This window comes from Heterodontus francisci, chromosome 20 (assembly GCF_036365525.1).
Source record: "Heterodontus francisci isolate sHetFra1 chromosome 20, sHetFra1.hap1, whole genome shotgun sequence".
Classification (NCBI taxonomy): Eukaryota; Metazoa; Chordata; class Chondrichthyes; order Heterodontiformes; family Heterodontidae; genus Heterodontus; species Heterodontus francisci.
Window position 1 is genome coordinate 71,779,209 of NC_090390.1, and position 23,389 is coordinate 71,802,597.

Consider the following 23,389-nt stretch of genomic DNA (forward strand, 5'->3'; position numbering starts at 1 on the left):
AACAAAATGCGACAAAGAAGTTGTTTAACAAGCAGATTTTTGAGTAACAGTGGCTGCTAGCCAATGTATTCAAATCCCAAAGATCAGGATGGAGATCAAACAATGTAGTTGATATTTGCATATTTAATATACTGGATGTTGTACATATTCCATGGTTCTAAGGTTTATCTTACACAACGGTATAAGCATTATTTTTTAAGCATAAAGGATTTTAAATAGCTTTTCATCTCATGGCTGTAAGATGCCTGTCCTTTATTCAGAGGGTAGATAGGGAGAAATTCCCCAACTACAGCCCGACCCCCAGCAGACAGTGGCTCAGTGTGAGGCCGGTTGATTTCAAAGCCACAATTCCCGCTTCCAGTGCTGTAACTGCACGACTCTGTAAACGGACTGAGCAAAAAGGGAAATCAAAAGATCTGCTCTGTGAGCAGCTACTTATCGGGAAAGTGGACGAACTTCTTGTCACAGGCTTTCAGTTGCTACATTCCCCTCATTACCATCCAGGGTATCAAACAGGAGCAAACTGTGGCTCAAACTGTGGTAGCCGGGGGTGGGGAACATTATAATTGGATCTGAATTTACAGTTAACAGGTGAGAGTGTGGCAGATGTCGATCATGGGACTCTGGGTTTGAAGATGGCCACATTACACTGCTCTAGGAGCCTGAGTGGAGCTGTAGGAACCAGCGTTAAAATGATAAAAGAGACTTGATTGCAAAAAAAAACACACAGCTTCCTTTTATTCTGAAATCAAACTCACATCCATAAATATACGAAGACCGGCGTAAAACAGAAATAACCCACACAATCCCTGTACAGATGTCCCACTTAGGTGGACAGTCTTGTCTTTAGACCTTTTGCCTCCTGTTGCCTCTGCAGAGGATCTTTTTGAAAGCCTTCCTGAAGTCATGGTTGAAGATGGTGTAGATGACCGGGTTCAGGAAGCTATTGCAGTAACCGAACCAGAAGAAGAACTTGAAGAGTCTCTCGGGAATGGCGCAAAGGTCGGCGCAGATGGCGGTGAGGGAATAGGTGAAGAAGAAAGGGAACCAGCAGACCACAAAGACCCCGATCACCACCGAGAGCACGAAGGTGAACCTCTTCTCCCGGTTCTGGCGACCCTTCCAGCGGCCTCCCTTGGAGCTGCCTCCGTCCTCAGCCCTAGCCAGGCTGCTCACCACCTTCCCCTGCACTGACTTCACCATCCCTGTGGCTTTTGGCTGGCGGCCTTTTTTCTTCTTCTTCACGGTGCAGTGGTTCTCCTGGTGATCTGAGGAGGAGGTCTCCTCCGCATCCAAGCCATTCGCCTCTGCCGCTTTGCTCGGACACTCTTTGGTCCCGTTCTGCTCCCCGTTCATGGCCATGGGCGGTTCTTTCTGGCGCACGCCGTTCTGCTTGTTGTTGTCCGGCTCCCCATCACTTTTCTTGCCAGGAGGGTGTCTTGTTCTTAATTTGGCGATCTGGTAGATCCTCACATACACCAGGATCATTATAATACAAGGGGCGAAGAAGGAGCCTATACAGGACGAGATGATGTACCATTCCTCGTCGTTAATTTTGCACTGGGGCTTTTCCTGCAAACCCCGCTCCTTCCCAATGGAGATGAGGGGAGGGAAGGAGATCACGGCGGCGATGACCCACACCGTAACGATGATGCACTTAATCCTTTTGGGAGTTCTCTTCAAGTTATATTCAATGGCCTGGGTGATGGACCAGTACCTGTCCAGGCTGATGGCGCAAAGATGTACAATGGAAGAAGTGCAGAATAAAACGTCCAGAGCCAGGTAGATCTCACACCAAACTCCGCCAAAGTACCAGTAGCCCATCAGCTCGTTAGCCAGAGAGAAGGGCATCACCAAGGTGGCCACCAGGATATCTGCGGCGGCCAAAGACACGAGGAAGAGGTTCTGGGGGGCCCTCAGACCTCTGCTGGTAAAGACGGCGATGACAACCAGGACATTCCCGAAGAGGGTGATCAGAATGATGAAACCCACCACCGAGGTCAGTGCTAGGGCCGCCTGCAGGGAGTAAGCTTGGCTATCCTTAGGGTGGGAGATGTTACAACTCCAGTTACAGGGACTGGCTCCTAGCTCAGCCATGGCTCCACTCTCTAATCCATCAGTGTCCGAGAAGTCAAACATCAAACACAAAGCAGCATCTTAACATCTACAGGCAGAGGCTACAGTGTCCAACAGAGATCGGTGCAGCTTACCTCGGGAGAACAGGAGCCCAGCGGGCTGTTAGATCAGGACACTCACTCTGTGCCTTATCTCTTGCCGAAGGAGAGTGGCTGAGCAAAGTCCGGATTTCCCTGGGAAATTGGAGTGGATACAAGGGGCAGAGCAGCTGAGCTGAGGTGAGGTGCCGGACAGCCGGAGCTTTGTCAGTGTAACGTAACAGAGTGAGAGAGAGAGAACTAAGCCAGCCCTTCACTCCCGCTCTTCCCTTTTTATAGTCCCGGGATCAAGTGATGTGTTCCCTGGAAGCCAGCGTCAGGGCACCACGTGGGCTCCTTTCCTGCCTTCAAAAGGAGGAAAGTCAGGCGGCGGAGGAGGGAAACGTCCCGCCGCTACCTGAAGTCCAACAGCAGCACTCATTGAGAGAGAGAGAGAGAGAGAGAGAGAGTGAGTGAGACAGACAGACAGACAGACAGACAGACAGAGAGAGACGGAAGCGGCCAGATCCCAGCCCTGAGCAGTGGGTGTGAACCAGAGACATCACGTTCCTCTCAAACAGTCAGAGTCTCCTTTCAATCTCCTTAATTCGAGCGGAACAGAGGAGACAGGGTTTTGTTAAAGATCGATGACGCCTTATTAGGAAAATGTGTAGCCGAAAACACCGGAGAGCGGCTTTGTCGTGTTTAATAGATCTGTAACTTCACGCGGTGTTGCGATTGTGATTTAACTGAAACGGTGTGAAGTACCGCAGCGTTAGAGTTTATAACTGGAGCGATGTTGTGTGTATAAAACAGCAGATTCTATGTTGTCCAAGATTCGGACAACACTCTAGAAATTCGACAATATTGGCCATTCTATATGGGGACTGTGTTGAAAGACTGCATACATTCTCCGTGAGTCCATAACACAACCAATCTGAAGCAATACTATAATGAATCAATAACACTTTAGTGAATCTGTATTTCGTTAAAATACAGACTGAGTTTGTATAATAAGTCTGTAGCAAGGCTATAGTAACTGACAAGTCTACTGTTCGAATCGTGAATTGATGAGTAGGCAATAGCATGCCCACATATTGTCGATAAGAGCACTCTAGAATAATCGTATGCCTAATGGATCAATAACAGTGTCGCGATCCATATAGTGAGTCTATGTCCATAGTGACACTAATCGATAGCAACTGGACAGTTGAATTCTCAGGCCTTTGCTCACGGGTACTCTGGGATTTATCCTGCAGTTATGGTATTTATTAGATTCTACGCTGTTTGGCTCTTCCTCTAAAAAAAAGGTCCAAATAGACACATCCTGGGGTTAGGAGCTAATCAGTTAGGAGCTAATTGTTGAGGGATGTTTATGTAAGTTGCCAGTTGTATATCTCTGTCCCTGCTCTTGGAAAGGAGTCAGACCACTAAGTTGAGAAACACTATCAGGAAATGGCTCAATTTCTGCTTTCTTAATATTTGTAATACTTGGAAATGTGGCATCTGACATAGGATGAACTGACAAGACTTTTTTCTAGTTAATCTCTCGTGGTGTTTGCCTCTAGGGATTCATCATTTTCAGATTAGACGGGGTTAGAGGGTGGGGAATACTGTGTAGACAGCTCAATCCCCGTTCTAAAGTCATCCGTTGTTTACGTTTGCTTTAGGAATTCTTTTGTCTCCATTGATATTGGAAACTCCCCATATCAACTCGTCACCCTGTAATTATCTCCTCCCCTCACCTACTGCAGTGCCTCCATTGGTGAGACAGTGCAATTACAGCATGGCGACTTTCCATAGGCAGCTTCTATTAAAATATATTAATGAATCTGTAAATAACCATCGAATGAATATAGTTAATCCATAAAAACACTAGCGGGTCTATAAGAACGTTCTAAAAATGCATTTACTGAATCTATAATAACAGTCCAAAGAACCTATATAGTGCGTCTGCAAGAATGCTAATGTGAGGCTAGTGAATCTGAAAATGCTGCAGTCCACAAAGTGAGTTAAGTAAAACAATTCAAAATCTATATCTATAACAGTCCTCAGCCTACATAGTGAGTTCATTAAAGCAGTAGAATGCCTCCAAAAGTACCCTACACTTGCTTTATATTCAATGTTTATGCTGTAGTGTAAGGAGTGCTTTTGGTGAATGTTGTAATCACAGTGAATCTACGCAATGAAGCTATATCCTGGCTGTATAATATGTAGAATAGACGACGGAATAGAAACGCTGCATTAAAACAATAATGACTATAGTTAAACACAAACTGGAACATTGTGAAAACAGGTTAGAAGTTGTGGATTCGTCAGTGATGGATGCTCCACGCGCCTTCCTGTAATATTAGTAACACTTTTGATACGAAAATGTAAAACTAGAATAGTTACACCTTGCATACACGTTACAGACAACGTGTCGTTTGGCTTTCTTCATTGCAAAATTTCGCAATGGATTATACCATTTGAACTGGTCACTCGAGTCACAATTCAAACCAGATACTAACAACATTCATTAACTTTGGACACTAACACCAGTGCCTAATCCGCAACACCCCCAGACACTAACCCCAGATATTATCTCACCCAACACCCCCAGACACTAACCCCAGATATTATCTCACCCAATACCCCCAGACACTAACCCCAGATATTATCTCACCCAACACCCCCAGACACTAACCCCAGATATTATCTCACCCAACACCCCCAGACACCAACCCCAGATAATATCTCACCCAACACCCCCAAACACTAACCCCAGATACTATCTCACCCAACACCCCAGACACTAACCCCAGATACTATCTCACCCAACACCCCCAGACACTAACCCCAGATATTATCGCACCCAACACCCCCAGACACCAACCCCAGATAATATCTCACCCAACACCCCCAAACACTAACCCCAGATACTATCTCACCCAACACCCCAGACACTAACCCCAGATAATATCTCACCCAACACCCCCAGACACTAACCCCAGATACTATCTCACCCAACACCCCAGACACTAACCCCAGATAATATCCCACCCAACACCCCCAGACACTGATCCCAGATACTATCTCACCCAACATTCCCAGAGACTAACCCCAGATACTATCTCACCCAACACCCCACTGACCCCAGATACTATCTCACCCAACACCCCAGACACTAACCCCAGATAATATCTCACCCAACACCCCCAGACACTAACCCCAGATATTATCTCACCCAATACCCCCAGACACTGATCCCAGATACTATCTCACCCAACATTCCCAGACACTAACCCCAGATACTATCTCACCCAACACCCCAGACACTGACACCAGATAATATCTCACCCAATACCCCCAAACACTAACCCCAGATATTATCTCACCCAACACCCCCAGACACTAACCCCAGATAATATCTCACCCAATACCCCCAAACACTAACCCCAGATACTATCTCACCCAACACCCCAGACACTAATCCCAGATACTATCTCACCCAACACACCCAGACACTAACCCCAGATACTATCTCACCCAACACCCCCAGACACTAACCCCAGATACTATCTCACCCAACACCCCCAGACACTAACCCCAGATACTATCTCATCCAACACCCCCAGACACTAACCCCAGATACTATCTCATCCAACACCTCCAGACACTAACCCCAGATACTATCTCACCCAACACCCCCAGACACTAACCCCAGATACTATCTCACCCAACACCCCCAGACACTAACCCCAGATATTATCTCACCCAACACCCCCAGACACAAATCCCAGATAATATCTCACCCAACACCCCCAGACACTAACCCCAGATATTATCTCACCCAACACCCCCAAACACTAACCCCAGATATTATCTCACCCAATACCCTCAAACACTAACCCCAGATATTATCTCACCCAACATTCCCAGACACTAACCCCAGATATTATCTCACCCAACATTCCCAGACACTAACCCCAGATATTATCTCACCCAACACCCCAAACACTAACCCTAGATACTATCTCATCCAACACCCCCAGACACTAACCCCAGATACTATCTCACCCAACAACCCAGACACTAAAATAAAAACAAAATTCTGCAGATGCTGGAAATCTAAAATAAAAACAAGAAATGCCAGAAATATTTTCAGAGCATGACAGGTCCCCCTTTTTAATTTTAGCTATTTTTTTCTTTTTTTCTTTTTCATTTCTTTATTTTGTTTCATCATTCATTTTTTTTACCATGTGCCTACCCAGTGCTTATTTTGCCAAGTTTGTGCTTTGGGCCAGGTTGTTCTATTTTTCTGTCAATTTACACACCCTCTCTGTACTAACGCTTTGTCTTTCAGCACACCATTAACATACCGTTTGCCTTTGCTCCATAACCTTCTGGTCAGTTATTCTCTGTGACCTTGTCCTATCAACATCTCTTTGGTTATCACTTGTCCCAGACCACTTTATTTGCTTAAAACCTATTACATTTCTAGCCTCTGCCAGTTCTGAAGAAGGGTCACTGATCTGAAACGTTAACTCTGCTTCTCTCTCCACAGATGCAGCCAGACCTGCTGTGCATTCCCAGCATTTCTTGTTTTTATTACCCCTAGACACTAACCCCAGATAATATCTCACCCAACCCCGCCCCAGACACTAACCCCAGATACTATCTGACCCAACACCCCTAGACACTAACCCCAGATACTACCTCACCCAATACCCCCAGACACTAACCCCAGATACTATCCCACCCAACATCCCCAGACACTAATCCCAGATACTATCTCATCCAGCCCCACCCCAGACACTAACTCCAGGCATTTAACCACAGGTTAAACAGCCCCCTCAGAACCTCCAGACACTAACCTCAGACACTAACTCTCCCAGCACCTCAAACCAACCCCAGACATTAGCTTCAGTCCTAATCCAATGTACAAAACAGAGCTACCATTGGCTTCTGGGGGTAGAGGCAGGTCCTCTTGTATTACTCAATATCAGCCACTGGCATTAGTTTTAGACACACACTCTGCGGTGAACTGAAGAGTCTGAGCAGCTATTTGATCTGAGTGACTAAACACAACAAAACTTTTTAGCAGGAGTTCTGAATCGAACCCATTTCCAGCAGCCAGCGAGTGGGAGGCCAGATTGTGTTTGTAAATCTCAGGATCACCTTTGGGGGCAATATTTAGACTCCGCGTGGGATGAAATGATCAGATTGTTCCACCAAATGTTTTCTGAATCACTAACAGGTTATTGTCATGAGCTGTGCCTGGTGAGACGGTTCGTCACCCAGAGATCCCCACCCCCAGTAAACCAAGATTCCCACCCCCAGTAAACCGAAATCTCCACCCCCAGCCGGGTGTCCCCACCTTCAAACACAAGGAGTCTCCACCTGGGACACAAGGAGGCACCGCCCTAAATGGGAAGAAATCAGCATCCACGCCCAGCAAGGAGGAGCCATCACCCCCGCTCCCCACCCCCACCCCAAACTGAAGGAGTGAGAGCTGGAGCATCCGCCTCCACTTCCCAGGGTGTTGTCACATGGACCCGTGAGGACCTGTTATTTGCATGGTGACCTCTCTGCAATGAGGTTTAATTGTGGCAGCTTTGCAGTCCCTGCAGCTCCAGCAGTGGAGGAGGTTGTAGGGAATGAGGGACCTTTTTTGTTCATCCAGGTTATTTAGGCAGTTGCCAGTGTCAGGAAAACCCTATATGCCAAATGAGAAATATTTAATTTCATTGGTTGGAAACTTTCCTTAGACTTTTAATAGGAAAAACAAACCCCACAAGTAACTTTTAAAAAACTAGCAGCCAAGATGGCCACTGTCATTTTCATCTGAAATATCAAGAGGATTGGACTGGAGACAAAAAAGTCCAACAAGAAGCCCAGCCAAGACAGTGGCTTTCTCTAAGTAACTCAATTACCTAGAATGGCTTCATTAGCTTGACAGTCAAGACCATCCCCACCCATTGACTTTGAAAGAGACAACCCCCTCCAAGTGTGAATGGACACCCTAGGGCGTGTAGAACCTTGAATTTCATTAGAAGATTCCAGGAAAAACCTCATTAGAAGCAAAGGCAATTAAGAAGAACCACCTGTTCATCTCTGAAGAAACAAGTTTTGTTACATAGCAAAGAGACCAACAGTAACTGAGTGTACAGCTGCATAGAAGGTTGCTGCTCCTCTGTCGCACTCTGTCTCTCCTTTCTCTCTCCCCAGAGAACATCGTGAAAAAATGCGACTGGGGGACCGCCAAGACTACAGACTGCTACAGACAACAACAAGGGGAAGAGAGCCAATTGCAATTCTGCCTTCAAGCAACCCGGAGCAAAGCAGGCCAATCACAAGTACACTTTGACCAGCCAGGACTTCAAGAATACAGCTTCAGCTCAGGACCACTGGATTTACAGATTTTCAGTTTCATTTATTCTGGACTTTAATCCAACCACCAAATCTATTTTCCCTCCTGTAATCTACGTGTGTGTGTGTGTGAGAGAGATTCTGGTGTGAATGCGTTGGTGAATGTGCAGCTCATCTTTAGTATTTTTAAATCGGGTTCGAGTGTTAAGTATAACAAACTTACCTCTTTCTTGTTGAAACTCAAGAAAAGCTGATTGGTTCTTTCGCAATCACAATAAAGGGAAAAGGTAAAACACTCAGGGGATGGAAAGCACAACCTCTGTTTGAAAGGAACAAACGCTGTTGCGGCCAAATAAGAGGAAGGGGCAAGAGGGGAGCCTGAGACCCCCTCCTCACCTGGCCGTAACACCAGTGATGGGCAAAGAGATCATTCGAGCCTGTTGTGCTAAGCATTGGATTTAAGAAGTGCAGAGAGACTGTTAATATTCTTGCATTAATCTTTAAAACTCTGGTGAACCAACAAGGCGTTGAGTGGAGGGGGGAGGGGGGGGGGGGCGTTTCAGCACCATGGACAGAGCGAGGGGCTGCTGCCACCTAGCGACAAACAGCAGCATTATAAGCGAGGCTACTTGAGGCCGAGCGCCATCTACCGGGCATCTAACGTCCCCTTCTCCATTCACAACAAATTGCTGCGGATGAACGGCGCAATCTGCATTTCATTTCCTTTATTTTAAAAACAAAACAAGTACAACCGGACACTTTAAAGTCCCAAATGCCCGACGGGCTACAACTGCAACGCAAATAATAAAATGTGACACATTACACAGATCCTGTGAATTAGAGAAGAATGAATTTATTTCAAGTTAGTAGAATGGGTTAATTTCACCCAGGGCGGTAAACAAGATTTCAGCTTAAGGAGCATGAATGGATGTTTTATTTTCGGGGACATTCTGTTATTACAGCCGTTAAAATATTTGATTTCCTGGAAAATTGTCTTAATTCGACTAGATAAATTACGAAGTAGCGAAGGCTCTGCAAATGTGTTTGTTTCAATTAAGAGGCTTGCTGTCTCCTGACATCAGCTTTATTTAAAATCACTTTTACAGAAAAGACAGGCAGGTGGAAATATCCCCAGGGCGATGCAGCATCCTCAGCACCGCAATCCAGTTCACCAGCAGCAGGGTGGCTGCTGAAGTGACCTGAAGAGAAACATCCATCTACTGCCACAAGTCTCATTGGATAGCTCTTTCAAGGAGCTAACACAGGTATGATGGGTCGAATGGCCTCCTTCTGTGCTGTAAGATTCTATGATCCTCTGATTCAAGTCAACTCAGCCCTAGGCAGCCCGTCAGAGAGTAACAAGTGACTTGAGTGAAATCAGAGTGCGGATGGGTGCTGCAAACAAAGTGGTAAAGGATTGGGGGTGGTCTGTGGCGTGGGGGGGGCAGGGGGGGCGGTGGGAGATCTTCAGTACTTTGTACAGCACATATACCAACTCCTTACCCCAACAACAACAACTCGTATTTATATAGCGCCTTTAATGCAATAAAACATCCCAGGAACATTATAAGACAAAACATTATAAAACAAAACAAAATCACTGAGCCACATAAGGAGGTATTGGGGCAGATGGCCAAAAGCTTGGTCAAAGAGGTAGGTTTTAAGGTGTGTATTAAAGGAGGAAAGGGAAGTATGGAAGAGGAGAGGTTTAGGGAGGGAATTCCAGAGCTTAGGATCTAGGCAGCTGAAGGCACAGCTTCCAATGGTAGAGCGATTAAAATCAGGGTTGCACAAGAGGCTGGAATCGGAGGCATGTAGATATCTTGAAGGGTTGTGGGGCTGATGGTGATGGCAGAGATAGGGATGGGCAAGGCCATGAAGGGATTTGAAAAACAAGGATGAGAATTTTAAAATCAAGGCATTGCTTAACTGAGAGTCAGTGCAGGTCAGTGAACACAGGGCGATGGGTGAATGGGACTTGGTGCGTGATGAAATATAGGTGTTCAGAGTAAGAAGTGGAACTGTTGGTTATAAATTTAGCACTTTATTCTGCACATTAACAGAGTCTGGTAGCTACAGTGTGAGATAAAACCTGGCAGTGTCCTGTTTACTCTGCCTGGCAGGGGCTCTTAATTTGTCCACAAGAGCATTTTGCTTAAGGTTACTCTCCTCTCCCCATTGTTACAATTGAGCTGTTTACAGAGCATGGACTGCAGCATCTGCAGTCTCAGGTTAACTGAACGTGATATTAAAAGGAGGTCTTTTAAAACCTGGTTTTACGCTTGGTGGAATTGCACTCGTCGGACCCACTGATGTGCGATGCCTTCCCCAAGGGGTGTGACAGGACATGTCTCCATACTCATATTTATGAAGCAACTTTAGCATTACTCACAGAGTGAAAGCTGCTTCACAGCGATGCTAAAATCACAGTATAAATACATCCTTCTATAGTAATGCAATAATAGCTGTACACGTAACCCAATCCCCACTATCACCTGATAATCTGATCCCTTGCTGCTTAGCTTAATACTGTCAGTATACATACCCACTCGACTAAATGCAACTTGCACCTGTTCAGCTTTATTGCCCTATCAATTTAAGAGAATAACCCAGACATGTCGCAGTGACAGTTGTCTGGAAAATGGCTTCTGAGGAGAAGGAAGGAACAAGATGAAGTTACGTAGAATTACATAGATCACAAAGAAGTTACAGCACAGAAACAGGCCATTTGGCCGAACAGTTCGATACTGATGTTGATGCTCCACATGAGCTTCCTTCTATCTTTATCTAACCCTATCAGCATATCCTTCTTTTCTCCCTCATTTGTTTACTTAGCTTCCCATTAAATGCAATTCACGTCAACTGCACTGTGTCATAGAGCGTTCCACATTCTAAGCACTGCCTAGGTAAAGAAGTCTCTCCTGAACTTCCTCATGTACTTATCTAGCTTCCCCTAAATGAATCATAGAATCGTGCATCATATAAGGAGTCCGTTCAGCCCATTACCATTGGGTTAATGATGAATTACCACATTGCCTGTAACAATGGTCTACTAAAAGACCTAGGTAATCTATCTTTAAAAAAAAGTCAACCAAATTCTAGTAGAAATGATTTCTAACACAATTGTAAGCCACCTCCACTTTATCTGCAGCCCTTATCACAGTTGTTGCTTTATAAGTCTGTGGGCCTCCGTTCATTATCCACCCAAGACAAATATTATCAGAGATGGGGCTCCATCTCTTTCTAAAGAATAGTACGGGTGATTTTCCACTCTGACATTCCTAATGCATTTCACAAAATGTCACATACACCAGGGTGAAGTTGATGTATCAAATGGAAACATGGACTGGGAAAGTGAAATTTCCTGTGATGTGGGGTGCACCAAATCAGTAAATCTCCCTGACTATTTAGAAGTGGGACTATCCTAATATCCATAAAGTGGAAGGGGTTCTATTTAAATTATAGGGACCTATAATTCCACTGATGAGCTCTCTACTCCTGCAAAAGATTGGCAATAACCCAGAAAATACAAAGCCCCCATCTTTCAGTTCCTCGGTATATACCTAAACCAAGTTTTAATCACATGACTGCTTATTACCTATCTCCATTCTGACATGGACTATTAGCACCATCTCCTTTGTCACTCTCTGTTCTAGAGTATTCATCTCTCAAAACCATGATAGTAAGCCTGGCTAACAGAGGACAAATCCTATCAACTAGATATTCATAAGAAAATACATTGCCTCCCCAAACCAACCTAACTGCCCCACTGAATTGCTGCTGCTGCTGCTTGTAGCTACTCCTACCAGGCGATCTGCTGTCATGGTACGTCACTCTCATCTATCTTGCACCATCCTCACATATCCACTGTAGCTCGTCTGCAACTGCTCTTTGATGTCTGTCATCCAACTACACCTAGGTCGACCCCTCTTTCTACTGCCCTCTACTTTGTCCTCTAGACGAGATCTCTGTAGCTTTTCAGTTCTGATCAAATGGCCGAAATACTGATATTTTCTTTTCTGGATGTCACTTTTTAAGAGTTCTTTTTGCACTTGCAATTTCAAGCCGCTCTTCATTTGTCTTATAGTCTGTATAAGGAATTTTAAGCATGTCTTAGCATCCAGATTGCAAAAGCTTCTATTTTCTTCCACAGATCTTTACTTATTGCCCAGGTTACTGAAGCATATAGGAAAGTGGATAGAATGTAGCATCTTATGAGTTTTTTCCTTGTTAAAAGTTTGAGATTTCTTGTTCTTAACACATCCTTCATCTTCACAAAATTACATCTGGCTATCTCTATCCTTCTTCTGACTTTGGCATTGCCTCGACTATCTTCTGTTATCATTTGTCCTAAATAAACAAACTTATCTACTTGTTCCAATGCGGCACCATCCACTTCAATCTTCACTCTAGTTTCTCCTACTGTATTCCTTCTAACTACCGTTGTTTTGTCTTTTTGGTGTTCATACTCAATCCACACTCTAAGTCAGATTTTACTTGATCTACGATATTTTGTCGGGCCTCTTCCGATTCTGCAAGTAACATTGTGTCATCGGCCTACCACAAGTTTGTTATGTTCCTGCCTCCAAATTTTACACCTGGAAGTACATCTAATTCTCCAAATATTTGTTCTATGTACAGATTGAATAATTTTGGCCACAGCACATAGCCTTGTCATACTCCTGTCTTCACTTGAAACATATCTGATTGTCCAACATCCAGTCTGTTGCTCGCTATTTGGTCCCAATATAGGTTCTGGATAAATCTCACATCTTTACTGTCAATATCACATTTCAGCAACACATCTATTCACTTTTGGTGATAAACTCAATCAAAAGCTTTTTCATAATCTATAAAGCATATGTAAATGTTCTCGTTTACTTCTAGATATTTATCGAAGATTGTTCTTAGGTTAAATATTCCCTTTCTTGTTCCTACTCCAGGTCTAAATCCAGATTGTGTTTCACCAATTTCTGCTTCAAATGTGTTTTTGTGTCTTATTATGATTTTCACTTTCAAGTTAATGAGATGATTCATTAAGCTTATAGTTCTAAACTGAGCAATAACCTGCTCAGTGAAGCTCAGTTTGGGTTCCACCAGGGCCACTCAGCTCCTGACCTCATTACAGCCTTGGTTCAAACATGGACAAAAGAGCTGAACTCAAGAGCTAAGGTGAGAATGACTGCCCTTGATATCAAGGCAGCATTTGACTGAGTATGGCATCAAGGAGCCCTAGCAAAGCTGGAGTTAATGGGTATCAGGGAGGAAACTCTCTGCTGGTTGGAGTTGTACCGAGTGCAAAGGAAGATGGTTGTGGTTGTTGGAGGTCAATCATCTCAGCCTCAGGACATCACTGCAGGAGTTCCTCAGGGTAATGTCCTCAGCCCAACCATCTTCAGCTGCTTCATCAATGACCTTCCTTTAAGATCAGAAGTGGGGATGTTCGTTGATGATTGCACAATGTTCAGTAACATTTGTGATTCCTCAGATACTGAAGCAGTCCATGTAGAAATGCAACAAGACCTGGACAATAGCCAGGCTTGGGCTGATAAGTGGCATGTAACATTCATGCCACACAAGTGCCAGGCAATGACCATCTCCAACAAGAATCTAACCATCTCTCCTTGACATTAAATGGCATTACAATTGCTGAATCCCCCACTATCAACATCCTGGGTGTTACCATTGATCAGAAACTGAACTGGAGCAGCCATATAAATACTGTGGCTACAAGAGCTGGTCAGAGGCTAGGAATCCTGCGGTGAGTAACTCACCTCCTGACTCCCCAAAGCCTGTCCACCATCTACAAGGCACATGTCAGGAATGTGATGGAATACCCTCCACTTGCCTGGATGGGTGCAGCGCCAACAACACTCAAGAAGCTCGACACCATCCAGGACAAAGCAGCCCGCTTGATTGGCACCCCATCTACAAACATTCACTCCCTCCACCACCGATGCATAGTGGCAGCAGCATGTACCATCTACAAGATGAACTGCAGCAATGCACCAAGGCTCCTTTGACAGCACCTTCCAAACCCATGACCTCTACCAACTAGAAAGACAAGGGCAGCAGATGCATGGGAACACCATCAACTGCAAGTTCCCCTCCAAGTCACACACCATTCTGACTTGGAACTATAATCGCCGTTCCTTCACTGTCGCTGGGTCAAAATCCTGTAACTCCCTTCCTAACAGCACTGTAGGTGTACCTACCCCCATGGACGACTTAAAGGTTTCAGGCTCCAAAAATCTATCTTTGTATGTGAGGAAGAAGTTTATAATTTCAGTTCTAAACTTGCCTTTCACTAAAGTAAGCCTTTGACCCTTTGCTCTACACTCACGGTTTAATTTAAAGTAATTTCCCATATCTCCTTTTCCCATATCATTTTACTATCTTGTGCATCCCTAAAAATAACCTCTCAAATGTCTCAACATTTTTCAGTCTTTCGTCAAAACTGAGACCACGAAGACTGGAGATCATCGTTGTGGTTTCTTCTCTGTACCACTGCCAGAGCTTGACGGTCCTCCTTGTGGCTTGATGATGAAAGTGGATACACCAAACAAGGTCTACTCTGACTAAAGCCCTATAAGTTTGGTGGTGACTTTCTCTGACTTGGATTATACTATTTTGGCCACGTAGTTCAACATGTTGCTGGATTTATTAAATGCTGCTTTGCATTGGTTGGATATTTTAAGAATCAATGGTAAGTAATAGATTCTCTTCTGAATCAATCTCAGGTGAACTATTATGAATTTCAGATGAATTATTGGGCAGGTGCAGTCGATCAAGGCGTCCCTTGGCCTAATTTAACTTTATTTCCAATATAAAAAATGTTCAATATGGCAAGTATATCCTGTAACAAGGCTGCAGAATAGAAATAATTAGTATGTCTAAAAAAACCTGGAGTTCTACTTGATGTTTACTGTTGAACATTGCTTGGCTTGTAATTTTTATTGATATTTTAGATTCCACCTTTTGGCATGCAACTTGCATTTAACATTATAATAGCATTTCATATATCCATAAGTCTTTAAAGCAGATATTAATAAAATTCACAATTTTTGAAACACCATTTACTAAAATTAAACAGGGCTCCACATCACATCTATATTATGATAACTAAGTACAGTACAATTATATTAACAGAAGTAGCGGTTGACATCATTTTAAGCACATCCTGTGTGCGCTAATGACTTCCACGTGCTGTACAAGGTTTCTGACTGTGAGCTCATCACCACAGGAACTTCCCCTTGTGGAATCTGTAGGGAAAATGAGCACTGATCCTGTCTGGACTCTTTTGGGTATCATTAGGAAGTGCATCACCTCTGCAGAAGGAAAACACAACATAGGGTCAGCACTATAGTCAATATCCTTGGTAGACGATAAGCACTCTGCTGACTTATCTAAAAAATGTAGCATCATTATCCCTCAAACTATTAAGACATTTTACATTTCAGTTATTTGTGGCGTGGGGGAATCAATTTAATTATTTCCTTTTTAGTTTTACGAAAGATTTTTTAAAATTGAATCGTAATGCTGCAGTTTTCAAGATCCCAGTCTCAAGTATGTCCCTGTGAACATTTAGAACTTATACTGCTTTGCTGTGCTTATTGGGATGTTTCAAAGTATGCCTATAATTATGTATTTAAATTGTTGACATTCTTCACAATTGAATTGAATATTACAATGACTTGAATTTGGTTACTGAAATTACCAATGGAAGCATAACTTATCCTTTTAACCTACTTTCTACACTCCGGATGCCATTCATTCTACCTCGCAACAACGCCAGTAGGATGCGGAATTTCTTACTACTGCTGCTTTAAGCTCCAGCTTGTAGTCTGGGTGGGAACGCAGCCAAATAAAGTAAGCTAGTTTACCTACTTAAAGTAGCTTTCACCTCATGACTTTGGGAGTCAAGCACTGAACCATTTGTGTCCCTATCCTCTTCTTTGGGACTGCATTTCTCAAGTGCAACAATGAACATTTTATACCAGTTGCTGTTTCTATAATCTCAGTTCACTGGTGCCTGATTGTGTTGCTTGAAATGTATATGCAGAAGTCATTAAGCAATGATCCAGCAGATGTAAAAAAATGAACAGTCCTTAACATATTTTCGGACTTTTCTGAGCAATGGTCAAAGATAGCTGGGTATACTGGACAAACATACTACTTCCAAGAAGCAACTGCTTGTCTTGGCACTTCATACTTTTCAGGCTGAATTTTGGGCTCCCACGAGGTCGGGAATGGAGGCCTGAAAATACTGGTGCTGGCTACGTGTCAGTTTCAAGACACCATTCCTGGCACCAGCAATGTTCACCAGGGCGAGAGAGGGCAGGACAGTGAAACCGTCCGCCTCTCAATTGAGGCCAATTAAAGTACTTAAGATGCTTGTTAAGAGCTTGTTAGTGGGGGAGGTTCAAACTATAAAGGGGGTGCACGGATTTCAGGAGCTGTCCATTGTTGATCAGCTGAAGGGAGGCGGGTAGAAAATGGGGAGCCAGTCATGGCTTCCCCGCGGAATCACCCCAGGCCTATAAGAGGGTCAGTGGGGCAAAGGGTAAATCGGCATTTGGTACAGAGGTAGCCTTGGTGCTGTGCAGGTGGCAGGGAGAGTGAGCACTCAGGCTATAAACAAGTTCATCGCAGGGGCAAGGCTGCCAATCACAATAGGGCAACCATCTGTACAAAAGGAAGGTTTGCAGCTGGCAATGGGGACATGACTGTCAGATTTTGGGCTCAGTGGTGATGAGGGGCAATACCCTCTGCCGAAAGGGCAGAGCCCTGAGCAGCAGGAGGGCATGGGAGAGTAAAGAGGAACAGGAAGGAAACGGAGGCAATATCCTCACCATAGGGTCTACTGCCAAAAATGGAGCTAGCTGGAGGTGACTGAAACCCAGTGCCACAGGAGACTGTGACTCTCCAGGCAGATGGTCACAGACATCTGTGCCCGTATCGCTAAAGACCTCACACCTCTGGTCGCCGTGCCCTGCCAGTAGTCATCAAAGTCACTGTGACCTTGAAATTCTTCGCTTCTGGCTCCTTCCAAGGATCAGCTGCAGACCTTGGTGACATCTCACAAACAGCAGCACACCACTGCATCTCACTGGTCACTGATACCCTCTTTGCCAGCGCTAGACAGTTTACTTATTTCGTGACAGCCGTGGCCTCTCAGGCACTGAGGGCATTGGGTTTCGCCGCCATCACTGGATGCCCTCAAGTGCAGGACATCATTGATGCACCAAAGTGGCCATCAACATGGGGGCCAACTCAGATTCATCAACAGGAAGGACTTCCACTCCATCAACTTTCAACTGGTCTGCGACCACAAGAGATTCTTCCATGTTTGCGATTGCTTTCTGAGCAGCTGCCATGACTCCTCATCCTCCACCAGTCCAGGTTGCCTCAGATCTTCACTCCAACCCCAAAGTGTGTAGATGGCTCCTAGGGGACAAGGGATATTTCTTGAAGACATAGCTCCTCACCCATCTGTGGTAGCCCCAGTCAGAGGCACAGAAGCAATACAATCAATGCCACCTGTTCATTAGGACAACCATGGAACAGGGCATCGGGCTGCTCAAGATGTGATTCTGGTGCCTGGACCAGTTGGGTAATGCACACTAATAGCCTTCTGCAAGGCTCCCAGTCATTGTGGTGGACTGCTGTGCTCTCCATAACATGGCCCTCCAGAGAGATGTGGACCTTGAGGACAATGAGGCTCTGGAAGGAGACGGCTCAATGGGGGAAGAGCAGGAGCAAGAGATGAGAGAGGAGGAGGAATTGGAGACTGAGGGAGTTGACACTGAACAGAGAGGTGCACTAACTACACAATGAGGTGGCTGGGCACTGCTCAGTGTGCAAAGGACTCATGAGGATTCCCTGAACGTCAGGGATCTCCTGATTCAGGAACATTTCAACTGAGATGCTCTCACCCAGGTTGAGGGCATGGCATGGAAGAGAGTCTGACATACCTGTGCTAATGGATGGAAGACACAGGCTGGAACATCTGATCACTTACCGCCAATGAAGGAAGCACATCAGCCCTCACTGTGGAGGATCCTGTTACGTCTTTCACCACCTCATACCACTTTTCCTGTCATGGCAGCAATAAAAAGGAGTCCCGAATGTGTGACTTAAATTGTCATCATTTTATAGTGGAAAAAGAAGAAAGCAGTAGACAGAGACAGTAAAAACACGCTCCAGTGACCCACTTAGTGCTCTGCACAATGTGGTGACCTCCTCCTGCCACCGTCCAGGAAGAGGTCCTCCCTCCTCTCCCTCATGGCCTCCAACATTAGATTCAGGTCAGCATCGATGAAGCAAGGAGCAGCCTTGCTCCAGGTGCCAAGCCTCTAACTCTCCCGTGACATCTCACTTCCTTCTGGTGCTGTGAAAGCTTTGGCACAATCAGCAGATCTCACCCTTAGGACAGCCAGGAGCCTCAGTGATGGCTGCCATGAAGAGTTTAAATCAGTTCCCCACTTCATCTGACCCGCCGTCTGTTCCCACCCCCACTGGCTCTACATCAGTGGTTCTCAAACATCTTCATCCATGGACCACTTAGGTGAGGCAAAAGACCTCACGGAACACTTACTTGTCCTATCCCACCCACTCTCACTTGCCACCACAAAAAACTCATCAGAATTAATGGGACGAATGACGTTGCTTATGATGAGACACCAATGAGTTGATATCTGGTTCCAAACTGGTTCGTCTTCTTGGCTTTCAGCCCCAGCACTGTTGAAAATCCGATCTTGCATTTGAATGTTGTTTGGAATTGCAGCAGGTGCTTCAGAGCTGCATCAGCAAGTCAAGGATACTTGGACAATAAGTGGAGCCAAACGTCCATCAAACATTTCTCGGCAAATACCAGCTTCAGTGAATTCAATTTTGGACCAGCCTGCAGACCACCTGGAGGACCCTCGCGGAACACCAGTGGTCTGTGGGCCACACTTTGAGAACCACTGCTCAAAGCGGACAGGAAACCCATCTCCGTATCAATGAAGGGCTCACCCCTGTGAAAATCAGGGCTTTAATCAGTTTCCCACCAGTGGTGGGTTCCTGGCCCCATAACAAACCCGGCTCCTGTTTCCTGCCTCCATGGCGAAAATTAATCCCTTAACTTTCATCTTTGATGAAGCCATCATGCCTTGTTTTGAAATGTTGTTGCACTCGAAGCTCATATTAGTTCTATTTTATAGGAAGCCTTTGATTATTTCTTGGCATGAAGCTCTGAATGGGGCTATGTAGAGTCGGGCATTTTAAATCCCTGTGCTAATGCATTTGGGAAGGAGATCATGCAATGCAACGCTAGATCCAATCAATTTGCCCTGGTCTCCTGGCATATTTGCAGTTAACGTTAACATTTTTCTGGTAAGAAAGCAGGCTCACCAACACAGTTTAGCTACCAGTACACGAGTTGCATTAACCATCACCAAAATACAGGGTTTGTTGAATTTTGTTCGTTGCTTCAACACGTCTCTGGCAACAGCTCTGATAAATTTGATTTTTCCCTTTATTGTTCAATCACAAGCTTCCTTTTGCTTCTTTGTCTTCCATCTCAGTCTTTTTCTCCAGGCCTTTTTTTTTTTAAACTCATTCATGATATGTGGGAGTTACTGGCTAGACTAGCATTTATTGCCCATGAACTGAGTGGCTTGCTAGACCATTTCAGAGGGCATTTTGTTTTTTTTTAAAAGAGTCAACCACATTGCTGTGGGTCTGGAGTCACACGTAGGCCAGAGCAGGTAAGGACAGCAAATTTCCTTCCCTAAAGGCCATTAGTGAACCAGATGGGTCTTTACAACAATCAACAATGGTTTCATGGTCACCAATTAGCTTTTTTTTAAATAATTGAATTCAAATTTCACCATCTGCCATGGTGGGACTTGAATGCATAACCCAAAGCATTAGTCTGGATTCTGGATTACTAGTCTAGGGACATTACCACTACACCACCGCCTCACCCAGGACCCCCTCTGTTTGACTTCGTGGTGTACTCGATTATTTTACTTCCTTGCCAGCTTAAACTCAATTGAAATATAAATAGTACATCATTTGTGATACATCTGAATTAATATGCATAGTCTTTCTGCTCTGCTGCCCATGATCATAATATGAAAGAGGCCAGAATTACAGAAATACCAGGATAAAGTGCCTGCCAACAGCACAAAACTTCTCCAAATCCCTGATTCACAAATGCTTCGATTAGGAGGGGGGTTTTTTTTGCAATATTTTGATCAATGGGTGAATGCGGTCCCGTTATTTTCCCCTGTGCTTCAGTTTCAACAAACTTTTAAGCATGTTTGCAAACAAGTTATTAATGGATTCCTTACAATGAATGCACAGAGGAAAATAATCAGGGAATGCAATTAGCAAGTTTCAGGATTTGCAGAACCCTATCTAAGAGAATCATCATCACGCTTCCCTAGAACACATTACAACAAGGATTATATGCTGGACCCCCCATTCAAAACTTCAGCAATGTTGCAGGAAATTATTATAGCTCTTGTGCCTTTTGTAAAATAACAGCTGTGCTGTGAACTTCAAGGGTGCAACAGCAGTTCCAAACAGGGACACAAAGGCTTGGTGAAAGGTGAAAGTGAAAATAACGAAGCGAAATGAAAAGCAGTTGCCTCTGTTTAACAAAAGGTAATGCATTTGTCCAAGTTATGGAAGGTCCAGTACATGCAACTATTTCTGACCTTGGTTCAGAAAAGTAAAGCATGAAGTAGGAGAATATGCCAAGGACCTTTCGTATGTGCTGACTCATTGCTCAATGGTTTGCTGAATATGTAGCATATCATTTCATGCAGCACAATTGTGCTTCAATAATTAGCATTCTAATCTTCTGTTGTTTTAAATTCCAATTCATTGATGTGCGTTAGCATTTGTGAACCCAAGGAGTACAGCAGCATATGCTTGACACTGAGGTGGATTGCCTGGAAGTGATGGGTGGTCTTTTCCCATTCTGTCTTTTATTTTTTTTTAAAACGGTGACTTAAATGTACAACAGAAAGAAATTAAGCAGGAAAAACACATGAATAACTTGAGAACAGTAGTTACCCCGCTGCTAATTAAAATCAAAATGTTGATATTATAATTAAAATAATTATCTCTAAATTGTAAATGAAGAGTAATTTTATACAAACCAGTAAAGCAAGCCACAAAGACATTTTTAAAGGGGAACTCCTAATTACAGGCATGAATTCCTTAAATGGTATGCCATGCATCTAATTTTTTAGAATCCATTTAAATATCCCAAAATCATTTGGTAGGGTTCAAAAGTAAATGTTTAGAAAGAAAGAAATTGTTCACACTAAAATCACATGTGCGATACTCAATTCTTTCACATAATTAATCTATATAAAACCTTGAACATTACCTAAACAGTTCAATTATTTTTGCCCTTCACAACAGCACTTACTTTCTTTTTTAAAAGCATCTAGTTTGCAAATTATGTACTACCTGATATAAAAACAAGAAATGCTGGAACCACTCAGCAGGTCTGGCAGCATCTGTGGAAAGAGAAGCAGAGTTAACGTTTCGGGTCAGTGACCCTTCATCGGAACTACCTGGTATTTGGCTAGAAAAGCAATTATTAATCTCAGTCAGAAAAAACATTTACTACAATAATTAGTCTTCTAATTTTGTGTTATTTTAAATTTCAATAAGAACAGACATGAAAGTCATAATTAGTGGGAGTCAGTTTGAATGTGAACAAAGACTGATGTGTTCCCATAACATTAGCATTCTAATGATATGAGCCTACTTCAATTTCATGTAAAGGGCATAATGATTAACTGTTCACATCAATTACTAATTAAGTGGCGTTTGTAAATGGCAATTAATATTAATCAGTTTAATAGCTCTACTCAGTGAGTTCTATAAGTGCTGAATTTGTGTGGCACCTATATTTCTTTGAAATATCACTTTGAAATTATGCATTCCTTACAGTGCTAGTCCATAAATGAAAATGATCATACCGAGCTAAATCATGATGAACAAAATATAAAAAGGCAGCCTCAGTTTTTATTGCCTAAAAAATGAATCTACAGGAATTAAGCTGTTTGTTCTGCCTGCACGCGCTCAGTAAGACAAGAAAGTAGAGTGACAATGAAACAGTTTCTTCTTTCGACTTAGCGACAGAATCAAATACTCCCAGACAATAGATTCAGCAAAGTCTCGAGTCCTGAAAACACATTAAATCTCAACCTCAGGTGAAGAGTACACAAACAGTACCAAAATAATATTTCATTCCAATAAAATTAATGAGCGTTATCCCTAGGCAGTAGTACATTTCACTGACTGCTTGCAAAACACCTCTTCACTTTGTATCATTAATTTCTTTGAGCTAATAATGATGGATGTTTCATATGTGCTGCAACATCCAAGAATGAATGTTGTATATGATTGTTTAAAATTTAGATCTACTGTAGCTATCTTCTTGGTTTCAGTGGTATCTGTCTCTCCCATAAGTGGTCTGAGTGTTTTACATTTTTATGGACAATAACTCATACTGCCCTGTATCAACTTGTATGATAGTGTACCCCAGGGATGTAACAATGGTACGCCACCCACTCCACCTCCCAACCTTGTAATCTGAACTTGATGCTCATGACTTTTGCATGTGTACTTGTTCAATCTTTCCAAAGCTGTTGATGAAGTATGACTTGATACAAATACATAAGCGGCTTTATTTCACAGTGTGAAGGTCGTATGGAGTAGAAATTATAACTAAGCAAACTTCATTTTCTATCGAGACCACTTACCTTCACCATATAATAGAAAATAACAAACATGCCATGCTACCCCACAACATTGAGTTGTCATACTTGGTTATAAAATGGCTTCCAACAAATTTCCAACCATTCCAACTTCAC

At 43.6% G+C, this 23,389-nt stretch overlaps 1 protein-coding gene across 1 annotated transcript; it reads right to left on the reverse strand.

The window, feature by feature from the left end:
• Positions 1 to 710: 710 nt before the first annotated feature.
• On the reverse strand, positions 711 to 2,576 carry adra2a (adrenoceptor alpha 2A). Its single transcript, XM_068053384.1, has one exon. The coding sequence runs from the start codon at positions 2,137 to 2,139 to the stop codon at positions 847 to 849; it is 1,293 nt and encodes a 430-aa protein (XP_067909485.1). The 5' UTR covers positions 2,140 to 2,576; the 3' UTR covers positions 711 to 846.
• Positions 2,577 to 23,389: the final 20,813 nt, after the last annotated feature.